The sequence below is a fragment of the Ailuropoda melanoleuca genome, chromosome 2, assembly GCF_002007445.2.
Source record: "Ailuropoda melanoleuca isolate Jingjing chromosome 2, ASM200744v2, whole genome shotgun sequence".
Lineage (NCBI taxonomy): Eukaryota > Metazoa > Chordata > Mammalia > Carnivora > Ursidae > Ailuropoda > Ailuropoda melanoleuca.
In genome coordinates, this window is record NC_048219.1 from 171,303,282 (window position 1) to 171,321,298 (window position 18,017).

General features: G+C 34.6%; 2 protein-coding genes across 7 annotated transcripts in view; one reads left to right on the forward strand and one right to left on the reverse strand.

The window, feature by feature from the left end:
* The window catches only part of CREB1 (cAMP responsive element binding protein 1), a 67,729-nt gene that overhangs the window by 803 nt on the left and 48,909 nt on the right, over positions 1 to 18,017 (forward strand). For all 5 annotated transcript variants that reach the window (XR_855659.3, XM_034655066.1, XM_019798413.2 and 2 more), the window contains exon 2: positions 17,069 to 17,190. Coding sequence is in view for 4 of the 5 variants with exons in the window: in XM_034655066.1 (XP_034510957.1) it covers positions 17,077 to 17,190 (114 nt within the window). In the remaining variant the exon portion in view is untranslated. The remainder of the gene's footprint in view (positions 1 to 17,068; positions 17,191 to 18,017) is intronic.
* The window catches only part of METTL21A (methyltransferase like 21A), a 64,712-nt gene continuing 59,748 nt past the window's right edge, over positions 13,054 to 18,017 (reverse strand). The window contains exon 5 of one of the 2 annotated variants that reach the window (XR_004623584.1): positions 13,054 to 13,811. The gene's annotated coding sequence lies outside the window, so the exon portion shown is untranslated. The remainder of the gene's footprint in view (positions 13,812 to 18,017) is intronic. The other variant, XR_004623585.1, reaches the window with a different exon arrangement.

Here is an 18,017-nt window from a genome sequence, read left to right on the forward strand (position 1 = left end):
TCGCCCGGCCCCCGCCGCCCGCCTCGCCCCCGGTCTGGCCCGGCCGTCCGCCGGGGCAGCGCCGCCGGGGTGCCCGCGGGGGGTGGAGGAGGAAGAAGGCGACAGTTGAGGGCAGAGGAGGTGAAGGTGCCTGCCTTCCCGGTAGCCTCGGTGTCTGCCATGCCCGCTTCGCGAGGGGAAGCGCTGCAACGTCTGACCTACTCTTCTCTCCACTCTCTTTGTGCAATAAAGTTCGAAACCAAAGGTTTCCTCTCGTACTGTATTTTATTCATGCCCTTTTCCCCCGCTCCCACCCCATTGGGGAGATACTGTTTTCTGTTCTTTTCTGCTTAGTTGACATGAGAGCCGTGCTTTTTAATGTAATTTTTTACTCTTTCCCTCTTTCTTTTTTTAAGTCAGTAGTCATGGAAATGCATTCTTTGGGGAGGAAGGGGGTGCTAAGAAAAAACATATTTGTAAAACTTTTTAAAAAACTGTTGGGATCCTGTAAAAGGGAAGCTGGTGTTTGAAAACAGTTTCGGTTTTAACCCTTTTCAGTAAGGTAATAATCCTTGAGATCTATCATTCTGAAACACTGTTGAAACGCATATTAGCCGATGCACTTTTGTTTTACATCGCTTTGGGCNTGTGGGGGGGGGGGGGGGGGGGTACCGAGTTTGGGTAATCCTCTGGATCTCCCACCCCCTGCCAGGTTTCCCACATGTTTCTGTCTAAACTTAAACAAGAGATTGATTAATACTAATTCTAAAAATAGGGATTTAAAAGTATCCAGTGTTTGCCTCCAATGCAGTAAGTAACTCCGGCCGGGGACCGACAATAGTTTAAACCACAAGGCTAATTTTTTCTTTGCCTGTTGGGAAAAAGGAACGGCAGAAAAATCACTGACACGTTGAAGATTAAAAGACAGTTTTGAAAGGACCTGGAATATGACCTATTTAAGTTTGTGATACGTTCCTAAGAAGTCAGAATTTTATCCTAGCCTTAAGCTTGCATCAGTTCTGCCTTCTAAAGGTTTTGTGCAAAAGATACTTTGGTTGCCAGCTATTGAAACCTTTTTACACTCACGGCTCATTTCCTGCTTTAAAAGTAAAGCCAAAACGGTTATTTTAGGTGGTGCAAAAGATGAACAAGTTATTTGTTTTAAAAATATTTACTGTCATAGTAGGATAGTATTGTGGTTGATACATACAAGGTTTCTTCTCAATAATAAATAGTGATTGGTAATAGAAGCACTGTCTTTTGATTTTTCTGTATCCAAGTCACTTTTTCAAAACCTACGTTACTCTTGTAAATCTTTTTAAAAAACCACACATTAGCAGTATGTTATTGCTGAGAAAATTAATTAAGATGCAGTAAAGAGTTTTTACATAAGGATTGGGGAGGTGATTTTATTTACAAACACTGAAGTAATTATAGTATTGATGATGCCATAGATTACTGTTTTTCCTTAAGATTTTCTGCAAGACAGCATCAGTTGAGTAGAATATTTTTCCCTTACAGAGACTGTATGACAGGGACTTTTTCTTTGTGAATTAAAAGGGGAAAAAAGTTTTCTGATGGATTTTTTTCTTGTCTTATCCAAAAGATCTTTTAAATTTTGTTTTATTCATAGATTCATAATCTGCAATTCTTAACAATTCCAAGTGGAATGTTTCAGACTTTTATATTCATAAATATTTGAATGTTCACTTGGAGCATGGTTATAAGTTACATTTATGTCACTTCTCAGGGATCAGTAAAAGTTACAGTTAAATCTGTTTGTACTTTTTTTTTTTAATGGATACATCTATTCAAAAAGCGAAAAAATCTTTGACTCAGACACACTGAAAAATGTTAAAGGGCCACTTGTGGAATTTAAATTTTTGGTGTTACCCCTTTTTAATGATTTTTTTTTTCCCACGTTAAGAACCTAAGGAAACTTAGAAACCTGGTTCATAAAATGGTACCTTCCTTTTCTTGCTTTTTGAAGTTCATTTTTTTGGTTACATCTGAATAATAGAAATTTTCATTTTTATAGACAAGTAGCTTTATTTTATCTCTCATCCTAAGGCATTGGGTTTTATTTTTTGGATGTAGTATGGTTATAGTAAAACCAAGTATGTATGCTCCACTTCACCTTATTTTAAAAGTTTTATTCATTTTTTTCCACAGTAGAAAAAATTGTAACATAGTGGCTTCCAGTGTATCGCTGAAATTTATAATTTCATTTATTCCATAAAATAATTTATCAGATATGGTTATATAGACTTGTTTGTAGGAGCATGTGTCAAAGTCTTAGAAGCATATGTTTCTGGATGTACAGTGTCACTTCCAGTGATGGCTTCTTTATTGAATAGTTAGAGCTCAAATCTGAATTTAAGAATATACTAGATAATCCGGGAATGGAAAAAATGCAAGGTTTTTTTCCTTACTCGTGTGAACTCATCTCTACTGCAGAATCACTTGAGGCAGTAGTTCATGGTAATTCAAATATATAGTTAGCATTTACTGTGACAGAGAATGTAGTTAGTGGAAAGAGCATTGGGTTTGGACTCAGGCCTAGGTTTCATTCCTGGTGTTGCCACTACTATCACGTGCCTACCCTCAAGAAATTTTGTGACCTGTGAATTTTCTTAATCTTTCAACCTTGGTTTCCTTATCTGTTAAATTAGAATACCACCTACTTTATAGGGCTGTGAGATAATTATAAAGTACCTCCTTAGGGACTCAGTGATAGCTATTCATTTTAAAGCTTTAACTTCCTGTCGAGGGACCTTCAGCAAATTTCTTCTCCATTCCTCAATTTCCTTGGTCACAAATGTACTATTTCTACCTCGTAGAAATGTGGGTGTTATACAAGTTAATACATATTAAATGCCTAGTATTTCACAAGTGCTCAACAAACATTTCGTATCATTTTAAAAATTATTCATTATTATTACTACTACATTTAATACACTCAGCCAGAAGCTGCAACAAATCCAAAGATGAATTACACTGTTTTATATCTACCCTCAAGGAACTTTTGGGGACATGATGACTAATAAGGCAGAATATATGTCATAAGAAAACAATCAAAGGAGAGATCAGATCACCCTTGGTGAAGTAATGGAAGAAAGGAAGATTATATATTTATGTTTCCAGTTTTATTTTTTTAGTAAGTAATTCATTCAGGTAGTCCATAATTCAAAGCATAAACTGTAATACAGCAGATAGTCATGTGATAGACCTTCATGCTCGTTCCCATTGCCCAAGTATTACCAATTTCTTCTTCGTCCTTTCAAAGGTAATTCTATCCGTGTAAAAGCAAATACTGTATGTATTCCTCACCCCATGCCCCACACTTTTTTTTTTAAACAAATGATAGTATACCATCTATACTATTCTATATCTTGCTTTTGTTTTTTCACCTAAAATGGCTTAGCCATTGGTTTATATCAGTACATGAAAAGCTTCATTTTTTTTTTTTAATGAGGCATCTCATTGTATGGCTGTATCTGTATTTATTAACCAGTTAGTAAGCTGATTTTATTTTTAGGTCTTGTATGACCTTTTAAACTAAGGGAATCTGTCATTATGCCTTTATTTCTTTAAATGAAAGACATTTCTTTTAAATGAGAAATACCAGTTTCTGACAGGAAGTGGTTATTTGAACTGCCTTACTACCTTTTTAGCTCTAGTTTTTAAAAGTTTTAGTGAAATGATCCAGATGTGCATGAAAAGGTAAGTTGTATAAAGGTTAACTCACAAAGTAAGTTCAGTCTGAATTTAACTCTCTTGTTGAGATTCTTGTACCTTGAACAGACTTCTGTTATTGCAGCCAAAAAGTGTCTATAGTTTTTTCTCTAAATGAGAAAAGACATCTCATGTAGTCCAGTCTTTTTTTTTTTTTTTTTAAGTGTACTATTCTCATGCAATATTACTACCCAGTAATGCTGATTAGGGTGCTAGCTTTTTCCCCTGTGTGTTTTTTTTTTTTTTCCTTATATTCTCATTAACTTTTTCTTTGGTGATTTTCCAGTATTTCTTAGTGTAATTATCAGTGAGTTTTATATTTGATACCTAAGTAAATAGCAATAAATAATAGCTAATAATATATAAATAGCAAGAAATAAATGAATTTCACCTATATGCTTGTTTACTTAGACTTTACTGCTTAGATGATTGTGTGTGATGCGTGTGGGGGTGTGTGTGTGGAGGTCCCTGGTCAGGTAACTGGACCAAATAACACTCTTCTCAACTAGAACACAAAACAAGTTTCAGTGCCTCTCTCTTTTTTTTGGCTCTTCTAAGTAGTATTTAACTATAGTACATTTTACATAAAGTTAGTATATTTATCTTTAAAATACATATGCTGTGTTTTAAGTTGATTAAACTTAGAAAGAAAATGATAACTAATAATCCAGCAGCAGAGACACACAAGTCTCTTATCTTTCAAAAAAAGTCATTAAATGAAGCTGTTGTGGTGTATTTCATTTTTTGTATGCTCAAGTTGACAGTTACATGTGCAAAATTTCTTAATGTAAGAATATCGCCTTACCAGTATTTTGAGGATTTATAGTATTTTATATAAAATATTGACATGTTTGGTTTTTACCTGCTCAGCGGCCAAAATGTTTACAAAGCATTCGTCTTTACAGATTTGTGGGGGATGGAGATAGATAATTGAAATCTGTAAAGGCAGAAAATTTTCCTTCTGGAATATACCTATGGGCAGCCAGAGACTTAAATGATTTCTCACGGTATCCTGGAATCAGTAAATTGTCTTTTGTGGTGGAGGTAAAGATCATGAACTAAAGGGACAAACTGATAATGTGAAAATGACTGTTTTCTTCTGCCAGTTTTATATGCTGACTCAGTCATGATAGAAGAGCTAATAATCCTGGTCAACTTTCTGAAGCTGTAAGAAGAAAAGATGGTTTTGAATTTATTCTATACTTATATCTGTAAGTGTTGGTTTTTGAGACATGTTTGAAACCTGGATAAAGAGTAGCTTTTGGATTTCCTTATTCAGAATGCTTCTCTCCCCTTAATACACACACACACACACACACACACACACACACACACACTCTTTGTTTTGTTTTGCATTCTTAGCTCTGCCAGATGTGGCCCTGTAGAGATATGTTTTGTTATATTTTACCTAGAGTCTTACTCATGGGTCTTCTTGGTTATCAAAAAGAAGGGAGGGGGCGACTAGTCTTTCATATCCTGGTGTTTATTCCAACAAATAAGAAAAAGACACTATTTTACACCTCCAATGCTGAAAAATTACCCTTAGCATTTATTTAATCAGTTCTTGGGGCTAGTTACATGAATTTCAACGTAAGAAAAGTAGTACTCCTTGATAAACTTTTAAATGCCCGAGTTGCTTTTTCTTATGGTTGAGTTGAAGTAATAAAGGAGTTTACCCTGAATGAGATGGGCTGTCTGAACAAAGATGAAAAGCGCTTATAAGTTTTCTTTCTGCTCTTGGATTAAATTAGGATCTCTGAATAATCTAATATAAAGAGCAAGGTTTAGAGAGTAAGATGTGTGAGGGATTGATGGTGAGTTTTTTGCCGAAAGGTGAGAAGTAAAGGCTGATAACTTTGTTGTAGAAGAGAATTAAGTGGGACCTTAAAATTGCTAAGAATGACCTTGGTGTACAAGTAGAAGATATATCTGAAAGTTGATGGTAATAGGAAATTTCTTTCCCAAAGCTTAGTGAATCTTTCTGAAACTAAGATTTCTTTCTTCAGTTTTAAGAGTATTTCTAATGAGCTGGTTATCTGTGAGTTTCTGGTTATAATTATATGACAGTATAGATATAACTAAAAATGCTTGTAATTTAGCCAAAGCTGAATAACCATTATTTCTGAGGGTTGTTATCCCTATTTGTGTAAATGATTGGCAAATAAGAGACTCAGAAATACATTGCTTATCACTGAAGTGAAAATTGTTATTAGTTCCGAACTATTTGTACTCCTAAAGGAGTATCATTTCCTTGAAAGTATCAGTAGCAGCTTTGTTTGCTGTGACCAGTAATACTAATGCTTTGGTTTAACTTACTGTCATTTATCAGTCTAGTCATTTATTCAGTGAACATTTATTGGCCGTTGGCTTCTTGTAGTAAGTGAAATAATTGTAAGAAAATTTATTCAGGTATGTATTTTTATAGATATTAATTGAAGCATTGTGCTAGTTGCTGTAAACAGTAAAACCTGAGTATATGGCTCCTGCCCTCAGAGAACCTTCATACAGTATAGTGGAGATGACAAAAGCAGTGTAAGAAAGAAGGACGTATGCATGGCACAATGTTAGTTCTTCACTACTGTCTTGAAGGGCTGTAAGTTTAGAAGAGAAGGAATTTAGTGAAGAAAAGTTTTATGAGAAAGTGAGAATATAAATTGAATACTAAAGAACTTGGATAGGTAGTGATAAAAGGGAGTTTGTTCTAGGCAGTGGCAAGGACCATAAAGATGAAGACATGGAAGTAGAATGAGGTACAAATCAAGCTATAACAACTTTCAGTGAAACATTTTAATTTGAAGTACCATAGTTTGAGAATTATTTGTTACAGTTTATTATGATGTCTGTATGGGTATAGTGTATTACTCATAAACTCTACTATATTGGGGGAATTCAGACTTAACAAACTTTTACCATTAAGGGAATAGTAACTCCTTCATGTTTTACAGATGACTAAACTGAGCCCTGGAGAGCTTAAATCATTTATTTGCTGGTAGAGCCTTTTCCCTGAGCAAGAAATAACAGTAAGCATATAGTCTTCATCACTGTTTTTGTAGCATTATCTTTTTGTGAAGAAAGGTTTCATGTTTCTGGCTTTATTACTGGGATTTTTGTTCCTAAACAATAGTAGTTTAGGTTTATAAAAGTTCACTTAGACGAAGTATTCTAGCCAGGGTATTTAAAAAAATACATTGCTTTCATTATCTTACTAATTAGATCTACATCAATAGGAGGGACACCTGGCTGGCTCACTCTGTAGTTTGTTGACTCTTGATGGCAGGGTCATGAGTTCAAGCCCCATGATAGTGGAGCCTACTATATATATATATATATAATTTTTTTTTTTTTTAAATATCAGCATCGGTAGAAAGATTACCATAAATAGCCAGCTCATGCTTTATTTTTTTTCCATAATTCATTGTATATCTGTCATTTCAAACTGGAATTTTATGGTTTTAAATCATTATTATTAAATACTTGTTTGGAGGGAATTGATAGGCAGCCTGGTTATAAAGATTAGTTTATCCTTGACCAGCTGTGTGTGTGTGTGTGTGTGTGTGTATGTATCTTCTTGTATAACACATATTTATCTCTTGTTAGCTTGTAAGTTCTTTGAGAGAAAATTTTTTGTCTGTTTTAAACTCTAGGCCCCATAGTTTTTGGCAGAACACTTATTATGTAATAGGCACAGAAAATGTATTTGTTTAATGAATGATTCCCTCTTGGGAGGGTCACAACTTTGAAAGGCAGGGGGCAGGAAAGAGTCCTCCTGTAGAGATGCACCCAATAAAGGAAGCAGACTTACATGCTTCAGACAGCTAAAACTTATTGAAATTACAGATTTATTTTTTAAAAGCCAAGGAAATTAGGCTCATTTTTCCATAGCTTAAAAAGAAGTTTTTCTGCTTCAAGTTTTCATTAAGCTCTGGTGCTTTACTAATCCTTTTTGCCTCTGAGACATGAGAAATGTCATGAGATTTTATTATTAATCAAAATGACCTTACCAGAAATCACCACCAGGTTGGTTTAAAAAAAAAAATAGTACATCACTGATTGGACTTGATTTTGATTCTTTCAGGAATAAATATACCTAAACTTGAAGTGACTCTTTTATCAGAACTATACATAAAGTCTTTGCTGTTGTCTGCATGTAATTTACCGGCTTTGTAGCTTTACCATGGCTAATTTTTAAATGTAGTCCAATATATTCTTGGTGCCTTAGGTGCTTGGGCTTTTTCTAGCAAGCAAAACATAATAAAAATGCTTAGCCAAAAAAAAAAAAATATATGCTTAGCATGTGACTTAATTGTCCATGCTGTTCCATTGCCAAATACAAAGAATTCTTCACATTTTATAATATTGGAGACTATGTGGTATACCTCTGCAGTCTTGTAAATTCCTTGCAAATCTCTTAACATGTCTAGTTCTCCATCTGTGAAGTCAGAGCTAAAACCCGGATTCCTGTCTTATGACTCTTCCTGTAACACGTGCTGTCTCACTTCAGGAAAAGTGAATTGTCACTCTTCCATGTCTAATTTGTAAATAATTCACCAAGAATAGCATTTCAAAATTCAGTACAAAACAGACCTGTCAAAATAATAAATGTTAACTTTATAAACACACTTGGATATTCATTTTCCAGTTGAACATAGTGATTTTCACATAGTCCCGCAGGTTTTATTGAGTAAATGGAATAGTAGGCTTTAAATATTTAACTTCAGGGCATAACTTTTGTGGGTCCTTACAGTTTTAGCATTGAGCTAGTTTATGAATCAGAACTTAAAATATGAAGGCAGTTTCACTCTTTAGTCAACACAGAAATTGCTTTTCTATAAGTAACTGCTCGTAGGAGGTGTATAATCCTTTTTATCCTTTAAAAAAAAATTCATCTCCAAAAAATCCATTTAGTAGAACTTCATATAGGAAGTTTGTGTAGGATCATGTCTTTGAAATGCTTAACATGTAAAAAGCTGTAAACATAGTATTGGATGAGAAAGAAAGAAAATGGGACGGGATGGGATAAAATGTTATTATCTAAAATAATGCACAGTCATGGTTGCTGCCTTGCTAAGCAACAGTGTTTGTCTCTTCGTGACCAGATACATGAAGGCTTGTTGGAGAGCTGTGAGTAGTAAGTGTTACTTGCAGGCAAACAAGGCAAATACATTTTGCGAGTACTTAGAAAATAATAACTTTGATTTGAGAAAGCACTAAAGATTTTCTCTTGAAAGTTACTATAGAAAAAGTACATGTTATAATATGGCTATCATCATGCAGTACATTTCTATAAATCACATAACGTTTTTCTAATTCACTTCTGTTAATTACTTCTTTGAGAACAGTGTCTTGTACAAGCACATGCTATATATTTAAAAATAACTTAAAAATAGCATCTAAATACTGTGTTGATTACAGAAGTACAATTAATTGTAAAATATGAATATTGAGCTTAAAGCAGTTTCTCTGAGTTCAGTCCAGTGAATAAGTAATTCAGGGAATTAATTTTATTAAATAACATTGAAAAGTTTCCCTGTTACTGTATGCTGACTTTTTGGGTAGTGGTGTTGGGTTTTACTGATTTACTATTAATACAAAGAATTTATTAAAATATATAAGCAAATTTCCGGGCTTTTATTTTTGTCTTGTAAATGTTTAAATCTCATCAAGTTCAAATCACACAGTTAGCTTCATGTATAACTAACTGTTCTTGCCTTTCTTTAATATCTAGACTAGAGGCAGAAGTATGGATTTATTCTCCTAATTAAGGGAGAAGGACTTTGGTAGGAGCACAGAGTAAACTGTTTCTAAAACTCTGTCAGAATTTACTTAGTTTAATAAAGTCACCGATTTATTTTAGTTTATCACATTTCCTGTTCAGACTCTTTCTCCAAAAATGTATATGACTTCATTTTGGTAGTGTGTGATTATTCTAATTTAATAAAATTTTAAAGCTGGGGCGCCTGGGTGGCACAGCGGTTAAGCGTCTGCCTTCGGCTCAGGGCGTGATCCCGGCGTTCCGGGATCGAGCCCCACATCAGGCTCTTCTGCTGTGAGCCTGCTTCTTCCTCTCCCACTCCCCCTGCTTGTGTTCCCTCTCTCGCTGGCTGTCTCTATCTCTGTCGAATAAATTAATAAAATCTTTAAAAAAAAAATAAAATAAAATAAAATTTTAAAGCTGAAGTTGATATCTGTGTTGCAGGGAGTGTGTGTGTGTGTTTGTATGTACATATGTATGTACGTACCTACATGTTATATATACACATACAACATTGAATCAGCTATTTTCCTTTCTGGTTTCGGTGAAGATATGCTAAATTTAATACCACCGAGACTATTATTAGCATCAGAAACCTGGAGCATTGCTAAATTTCCAGTATTGATTACATACACCTCAGTTGCTCTAGATTAAGCATATGATAAATGATGAATATTTCAAAGTTAACAAAGTTACCCCCAAAAGATGTACAGGGAAAAAAATAGAGGAAAAAAGGCAGTGCAACATAGTTATTGATTCTTGGAAAGCCAAAGTCTGTTGTGTAGCACCTGAACATTTTGTTACTTTATTTAGTAAAGTAATCATAACACTTTAGGAAATTAATCAAGACATGTTGGAGTTGTTGAGAATGTGTTAGCAATGCTTTCAATCGATTATAATATCCTAGAAACTAAGTAAGAGGTATAAAATATGTACAAAATATTCTGTGTCACCCATGGCCTTTCTAGGTATACTTCTGCAAAATATTTTTAGTAATATATTTGACTATGACAACAAAATAGTCATATAGTTTTAAAATCATGTGTCCAAATGTGCCTTTTGTTTTGGTTACCTTGGAGACTTTAGACTGCTGCTTGTGTGATATCCTTAAATCCCTGGGCTTTTGAGTTTAGGAGGAGTCAGCCACTTGCTAGGGTGCGGGGGGGGGGCGGATTCTCATTTATAATTAAGATCATTTACATTTTTAACAATCACAGCAAGTATTTATATATTCTATTAGTTATGGATGCATTATTCTTCAGTCAAAATTCATAGTTCATTTCTCTGAATATGGTAGGTATTCATCTCATCCTAAACTGGATTAAATTGGTTATAGATGTAAGGGATTAAAAAGTAAACTAGGTTGGGGGGGAGATGGATTTATTTTTTATAAACTTGAACCTGAATAGAATGCTTAGGATCCTAAGAACTGGGGCACTTCCTAAAGGTCAAAATATTTCAGGAAAAAGAATGAGGTGACGATCTGCAGCATTCGTTCCTTTTGCTTAATAATTTTTAAGCAGAAGTGATGATACAGACTTGCTTTCTTGTTTGATGAGGTTTGGTTTACTTGGTAGAGGCAGACAGATATGGAAATAGTTCCAGAAATTGTTCCTGATTTGGTATGGTTCTGTATAGGTGTTGAGTAGGTGAATTTAAACACTACTTTATCAACGAGGGTTTCACTTGTTAGCTTTAAAAATAATTGAAAATCCCTTCAGCATCCTTCTCAGCTTGCTTTATTTATTTATATATTTGTTTGTTTGTTTTAGAGAGCGAGAGAGGTGGAAGAGGGGCAGAGGGAGAGAGAGAATCTTAAACAGGCTCCACAACCCCATGTGGTGCCAAATGCAGGGCTTGATCTCACAACCCTGAGATCATGACCTGAGCCAAAGTCAGGTCAGACACTTAACCAACTGTGCCCCCCAGATGCCCTCAGCTTTATTTTTTACACAATACCTCTCACCATCTGATTATACATTTTACTTAGTTTCTCTTCCCTGCTCCACACACAAGAATGTAAGTTCCACAAAGTTTTTTTTAAAAATTTATTTTGTGTATTTCTTTTTCCCCAGTAATTTGGTGGTGCCTAAAGTATACCATATCCTCAGATATGGTAACCCTAATATAGGTATAATCTATATAATGTAAATTGTTAAAACTGAAGATATTATTGGTTTTATTTAGTTACTAATGGTGAATTCTCTTAGGAGATATTGCTGCTATATAGAGTAGAAGTAAAATTCATTGCAATGTAAAAGTTCTAAACCTGGTAACTTTAAAGAGACATTATTCTCAGTTTTCATTTTGTCCTAGTAGGTAGTTGCTGATTGCTTTAGAGTGACTGTTCTGTTACCATTTGTCTTCTCTCCTTGCTTCTGTACAGAATCTGACACATCCACTGATTCATTCATGTCTTTAAAGGCATACTAATATAAGCCTTTGCTCATACCATTTTTCTTATCAGAAAAGTTATCCTCCTTCCACAAATTTCTGGTGCTGTGTCTATCCTCAGTGGAATTCCCCCGCTCTCCTGACTGTTGCAGTACGTTTTCTCTTCTTTAAAACGTCATGGAAGCACTCATTTGACAGTTTACTGAGAGGTCTATCTAAACTACATTTTATTTATTTATTTATTTGTTTATTTATTTATTTATTTTAAAGATTTTATTTATTTGACACAGAGAGAGAGACAGCCAGTGAGAGAGGGAACACAGGCAGGGGGAGTGGGAGAGGAAGAAGCAGGCTCCCAGCAGAGGAGCCTGATGCGGGGCTCGACCCCAGAACGCTGGGATCACGCCCTGAGCCGAAGGCAGACGCTTAACGACTGAGCCACCGAGGCACCCCGCTAAACTACATTTTAAAGTTTTAAATATTGTCTTTACTGTGTAAAGGATACAAAAGTGATACAGTCTTAGGTGAGTTTCTTGAAGCTTTCTAAGATGGAAAGAAAAAATTTCTTTTCCTCTTTGAAAATTATGAAAGGGGACTGTAAAACTATTTAATAACTAACAACAGTTGTGACCAGAGCAATGAAATGAGTAAAAGAGACACTGTCCACCATGTGAGAGAATCTTTATTGACTAGTAGTCTGGTCTTGTAGCATTTTTTTAAAGTACCACTATTTATCTCAAGTTGTATTGCATTCTCATGATTTTATAAATCAGTAAGTGGTAATAGCTCTGTATTAATCCAAGATCAAGAGGCTAGGTGACCTATTCTTAGTGGATCTGTTTTCTTTTACTGTCTGTATATATTACTGTAGAGTAAAAGGAGATGCTTCGTTTATTATATATACTATTTCATTAAGAGGCCTGCATAATTATGTGTGCGTACATACATCTTGTGGCATTTCCTAGGATTAGAGCGTTGAAAATTGGAAGAGCTCTTTAATTCATCTTTCTAGTTTTTACAGATGAAGAAACTAAAACACAAAAAGTTTAATTTTTCCAATGACCATTTGATGACAGATCCAACTTTCCACCAAGTGTTAGCCTCCCTTTCCCCACTACTCACAGCAGCATTATTTCTCTCAATAACACTAAGAATCACTTCACTTTTTATTTTTCATATTAAAAGGCACAACTCTAAAGAGCATTATAGCAAAATGATACATATCTTTGTGAATTGGCTTAAATATTTTTGTTTCTTTAAGGCATGATACTGTTTTGAAATTTATTGTAAACTTACCGTTTTCGAACTTATGGTAATTTTTAGGGGGTAAATCATGAAAATTCCCAAATCTTAAATATCAGTACCTCCCAAATTATTGGAAGAACAAGAATCCCCAAACTGTCAAGCTAATACTAGATTTTCAGTGATTTCTAAGATCCAACCTGTTTCTAATATTCCAGGCTCAGTATTTGTAGAATATTCTTTCTGAGTTTATATGTACCTGATCTTTTACTTATTTTATAGTAGTATTCAGTCTTTTTTAATTTTTGTATTCCTGAAAAGCATTCGTGTAGTGAATTACGAATCTCCTTTCTTAGGACGCCTGGGTGGCTTAGTCAGTTAGGATCTGCCTTTGGCTTGAGTCATGATCCAGGGTTCTGGGATCAAGTTCTGTATCTGGCTCATTGCTGGGGGGAGGCGGGAGCCGCTTTGCTTCTCTCTCTGCCTGCGGCTTCCCCAGCTTGTGCACACACGCTCTCTCTCGCTCTTTGACAAATAAATCTTTAAAGAAAAAAAAGAAAATCTCCTTTCTTCAAACAACTTTGGAAATCCACATATTGGCTGTAGTAATCCTGTGTCTGGCTGCTGCACTTCCGGCTAGACTGCTCCTTGGTTGATAGAAAAATTGAAGACTGTAGATGTGATACTGTACTATCTCTTTTCTCACCACCTGCAGATATAAACAGAAAAGAGCAAAAATTTTCAAAGTCCAAAAAGAATACACCCACTTTAAATATTAGTTTAGTTGAGAGACCATTTCAGTACCTTCATGGTAAAGGCTAAAAGAATAATGTCTGTTTGTTCAGTCAGTGAGTTGCTTATCTGAAACAAATTGTTATTCCTTAAAGAATTCTCACCTGAACTTTGGGAAAAGCATTTTGAGAATTTTCTGATGAAAGACAGTATTTGTACTGTTGCTTTGGATGTTGATACCTACTCGAGCTAACAGTTATAATAAAAAAGATTAGTAGTCTGCCTGAATGAAATGATAATAAAACACTGGCAGTTTATATGAGAGAATCATATCCGTTGGAAATATCACACTTGGTTGTGTTGGTTTTGTTTTTTTTTTTAAAGAATTTTACCTAGTTGGGGAGGGAAGAAGAATGGAGATCACATTCCTGTTTTGAATGTGTCCTTGTAGCTGTAATTATGTTAACTAGCGGTTTTGTTTCTTTATTATAATAATGTCACATTTTATTTTCTGCAACAAAAAATTATAATGATGCCCTATATCTTAAATGTCAGAAAAAAGTAGTCCTGATGTTGTATAAAAAACAACAAAAGAGGGGCGCCTGGGTGGCACAGCGGTTAAGCCCCCACATCAGGCTCCTCCGCTATGAGCCTGCTTCTTCCTCTTTCACTCCCCCTGCTTGTGTACCCTCTCTCGCTGGCTGTCTCTATCTCTGTCGAATAAATAAATAAAATCTTTTAAAAAAAAAAACAAAAGAAATATGATCTGTGCCACAGATTGCTTTTAATCAAATGGGGAAGTGAAACTATATGAATGACAGCACAGGTTTAAAAAAAAATGGCCTAGAATAAAGCCTTTCAAAAATGGTTGGCGCATACTCTGTCTACAAAGGATGTATTATGATGATAAATTTCTATTTGTCTTCATTCTCATTAAAATGATGACTTAGGGAGAAGATGAAGAAAATTTTTTGGATTTCTCCCCTTAGCTTGACTCAGTTCAGTCTTGTCCTCAGATGGATTCACTACTTGTTGCTGAGATTAGGTTTTATTGTTTTCACATGCCATTTTCTCGCAGACCAAAAGTATGAACAACATTTAGGATACATAAACCATTTTGTTGTTGATGTTGCTTTGTTATTTTTGATGTCTTTCTTAAATTTTTTAGTTTAAAAGAGTACAGATTGTAAGTATATAACTCAGTTATCACAAATATAAAATTATTTGATAATTTTTAAGCATAGTATTTTTACTCTTTGGAAATATGGGGTCAACAATTTAGGCAAGAGTTAAACAAAAATAGTAGTTTCATATGAAAAGTATCTAGGATTTAAAATTTTTTTCTAACAGGTATCTCAAAATCATGATTGAAATACAGTTTTTGGTTCATAGTTTTCAAAATGGTATTTATGACTTCTGGTATTAAAATCTTAAATTGTACAAGTAATCCTGTAATGATGCTGATGGGAAGAAAATAAAATACTAAAATATGCAAAAAAGTAAAGGGTGAAAGTCATCATCCTATCCAATTCCACCATATCTTCCTCTCCTCAGAGCTACCACTTGCAATTTAGTATATAACTTCCCATACCTTTTTTGATGCATATACATGGGACACGTTTTACAATAATTTATTTTGTTTTTGTTTTTTTTTTACCTAAGTAGAATTCTCTTTTACAGTATGTTCTGTGACTTGCCCTTCCACTCAGTTTGTCTTGGAAAACTTTATATAGACTTCTCTCTTTCATTGCTGTAACTTCTCAAATAGTCCTTCGAATGGTGGATACTTGTTTACAGTTTTTCACTATTATGCTACAGTGAATATCCTTGAACATACACCTTCGTGAACTAGTCAGTAATAGAGTTTCTTACTGACTGGTAGTTTCTCTGTATTCTAATTGTTTCGGTTATATGTGGCAGATATTTTCTCCCTATGCACTTGTCTTAGTGTCCTTTGTCATATGAATATTTTAAATAATTATGTAGTCAAGTCTGTTGATCTTTTCATTTGTCATCTCTTTTTATTTCTAAATTATTTATACTCCTTCCCACAGAGTTATTTTTACTTCCATTTTTACCTGTCACTTATGAAACTTTTTGTAGAACCCTGTGAATGATGGCAAAATGTATTAGTATGTGATACGTTCCAATGGCATGTAGTAATCACATAAGGATCAGTCACAATTTTGATTATCAATTTCAGAGTTATAAAATAAATGTAAATTCTGGAAAAGTATTGGGGTTTTGTGTTATTTACCGAATCACTATAGGTAGTCATCACTATTAATAAATGCATTTTCGACAGGTAATATGCCAGGCACTAAATGATAATGGTAGTACATACGTGAATAGTAATCCTTTTTTTTGTAAATCTTTTAGACATGATTATCACCAGAAGTTTATTTCTGTTATCAGAAATATCTCCTCTTCATGTAACTGCTCCTGCTGCTAAGAATTGTTCTCCACTAACTTTTGCTGCCATTCAGTACCAGATTACCCAATAAATAATAGTAGCAAAGCAGGGTCCCAAAGTAAAAAAAGAGCAGCCTTGATTAACATAAAATTTTATTTCATGTGTGTGTGCATGTGTAGTGTTGCACAGTGTACATGGGGTGAGGTGTCAGAATGCTAAGATTTGCAGTGTTTGGGGTCTCTGAGTTGGCTTTGTGGCTATTTATTCCACTTTTCTATCTTGATACCCCACAACTTGGGCTGATTTTGTCCCACTACCAGTAATTTCTTTGGAAGTAGCTTATAATTTTTTGTTTCTGCCCTATAATAGGGAATACCCTCATAGGAAGTACCATGAAGCCAATATTTCATAGACCTTGGTATCAGCTCACTTTTACTCTCTACCTTCTCTCCATACCTGATGACTACAGTTTGAAAAAATTAGAATATTGCTGGCACCCTCCTCCCTCAAATAGGGGAGATTCATGGAAGAGAGGAATCCCTTCTTCCATCTAGCTGGAACAATGAGGGAAAAGAAAGGGTTTTTGTTTTTTGGGGTTTTTTCTGTTTTTTTGTTTGTTTTTGAGGGGACTAGAACTTCTACAGCTCAGCAGACTTGGACAAGTTTGACAATAATTCAGCTAGATTATTTTTTAACTAGATTTCTGAGTTCATTTGCTAAACTAACCACCCATATACCTATTTATAACCTGAAATTTGCCTTTAAAGTCACAAAACCACAAAGCACTGTAGTGCTTGTAACATTCTTCCATATTATTGTAGGTAACTAAATGACCATGGAATCTGGAGCAGAGAACCAGCAGAGTGGAGATGCAGCTGTAACAGAAGCTGAAAACCAGCAAATGACAGTTCAAGCCCAGCCACAGATTGCCACATTAGCCCAGGTATAAAATACACGGAGAGATTCCAAGTTCTGTCTCTTCCAAGAGGAATATGTTTTAGACAAGATTTAGTTTTTATTGCAGCGATATGCATAGAATAAGCAGAGACATTCTTAAAATACCAAAATTCCTATTTACTTAATATTAGCGTAACTTTAGAAATGATTCAGTAACGGAACAGAAAAATGTATTGTTAAAACACTATTTGTAGTAACCTGATTGAGAATAATGACATTTTAACTAATGGGTAGAGATTGTCTCTCTTAAACAAGGGAAGAAAACCTGATACGGTAACTGCTTTTTTTTGTATCACACAGATTTATTTTGAGTATGGGAATTTAGATAATTCAAGAGGCTAAGTTTTCTATGTGTTTAAACTAAAAAATAGGATAAGCAAATAATTTGACACACAAGTAAATTTCAAGGATGATGATAGTTTTGTGTCCTAGGTCTTCTAAATATAATTCATGATTCCTTCACTTTGTCTTAAACATTTCTATCTGTAGAGTTATATTCTCTCATTTTTATTTTTTGTTCTGATGTATTTTTCCTCAAATGTTTTATTTTATTAACCATTATTTGTGTATATATGAGTAAGAAAGGTAGTTAATATAAAAGCCAAATAACAGACATAAACCTGCTAGGTAAAAGAGAGTGATATTGCCTCTTTCTGATAAAGGCTCCCAGGAGAAAATAATCCTAGCAGAGGCTCTACACGGTTGAGGTTCGGCTTCCTGAAGAATTTAAAAGCCCTCCTAGGGAAGTCCCTGAGCAAGAATGGGTCTTGGAGAATAGGGGGCTAACCACAAATGGTTACTACACTGAACTAA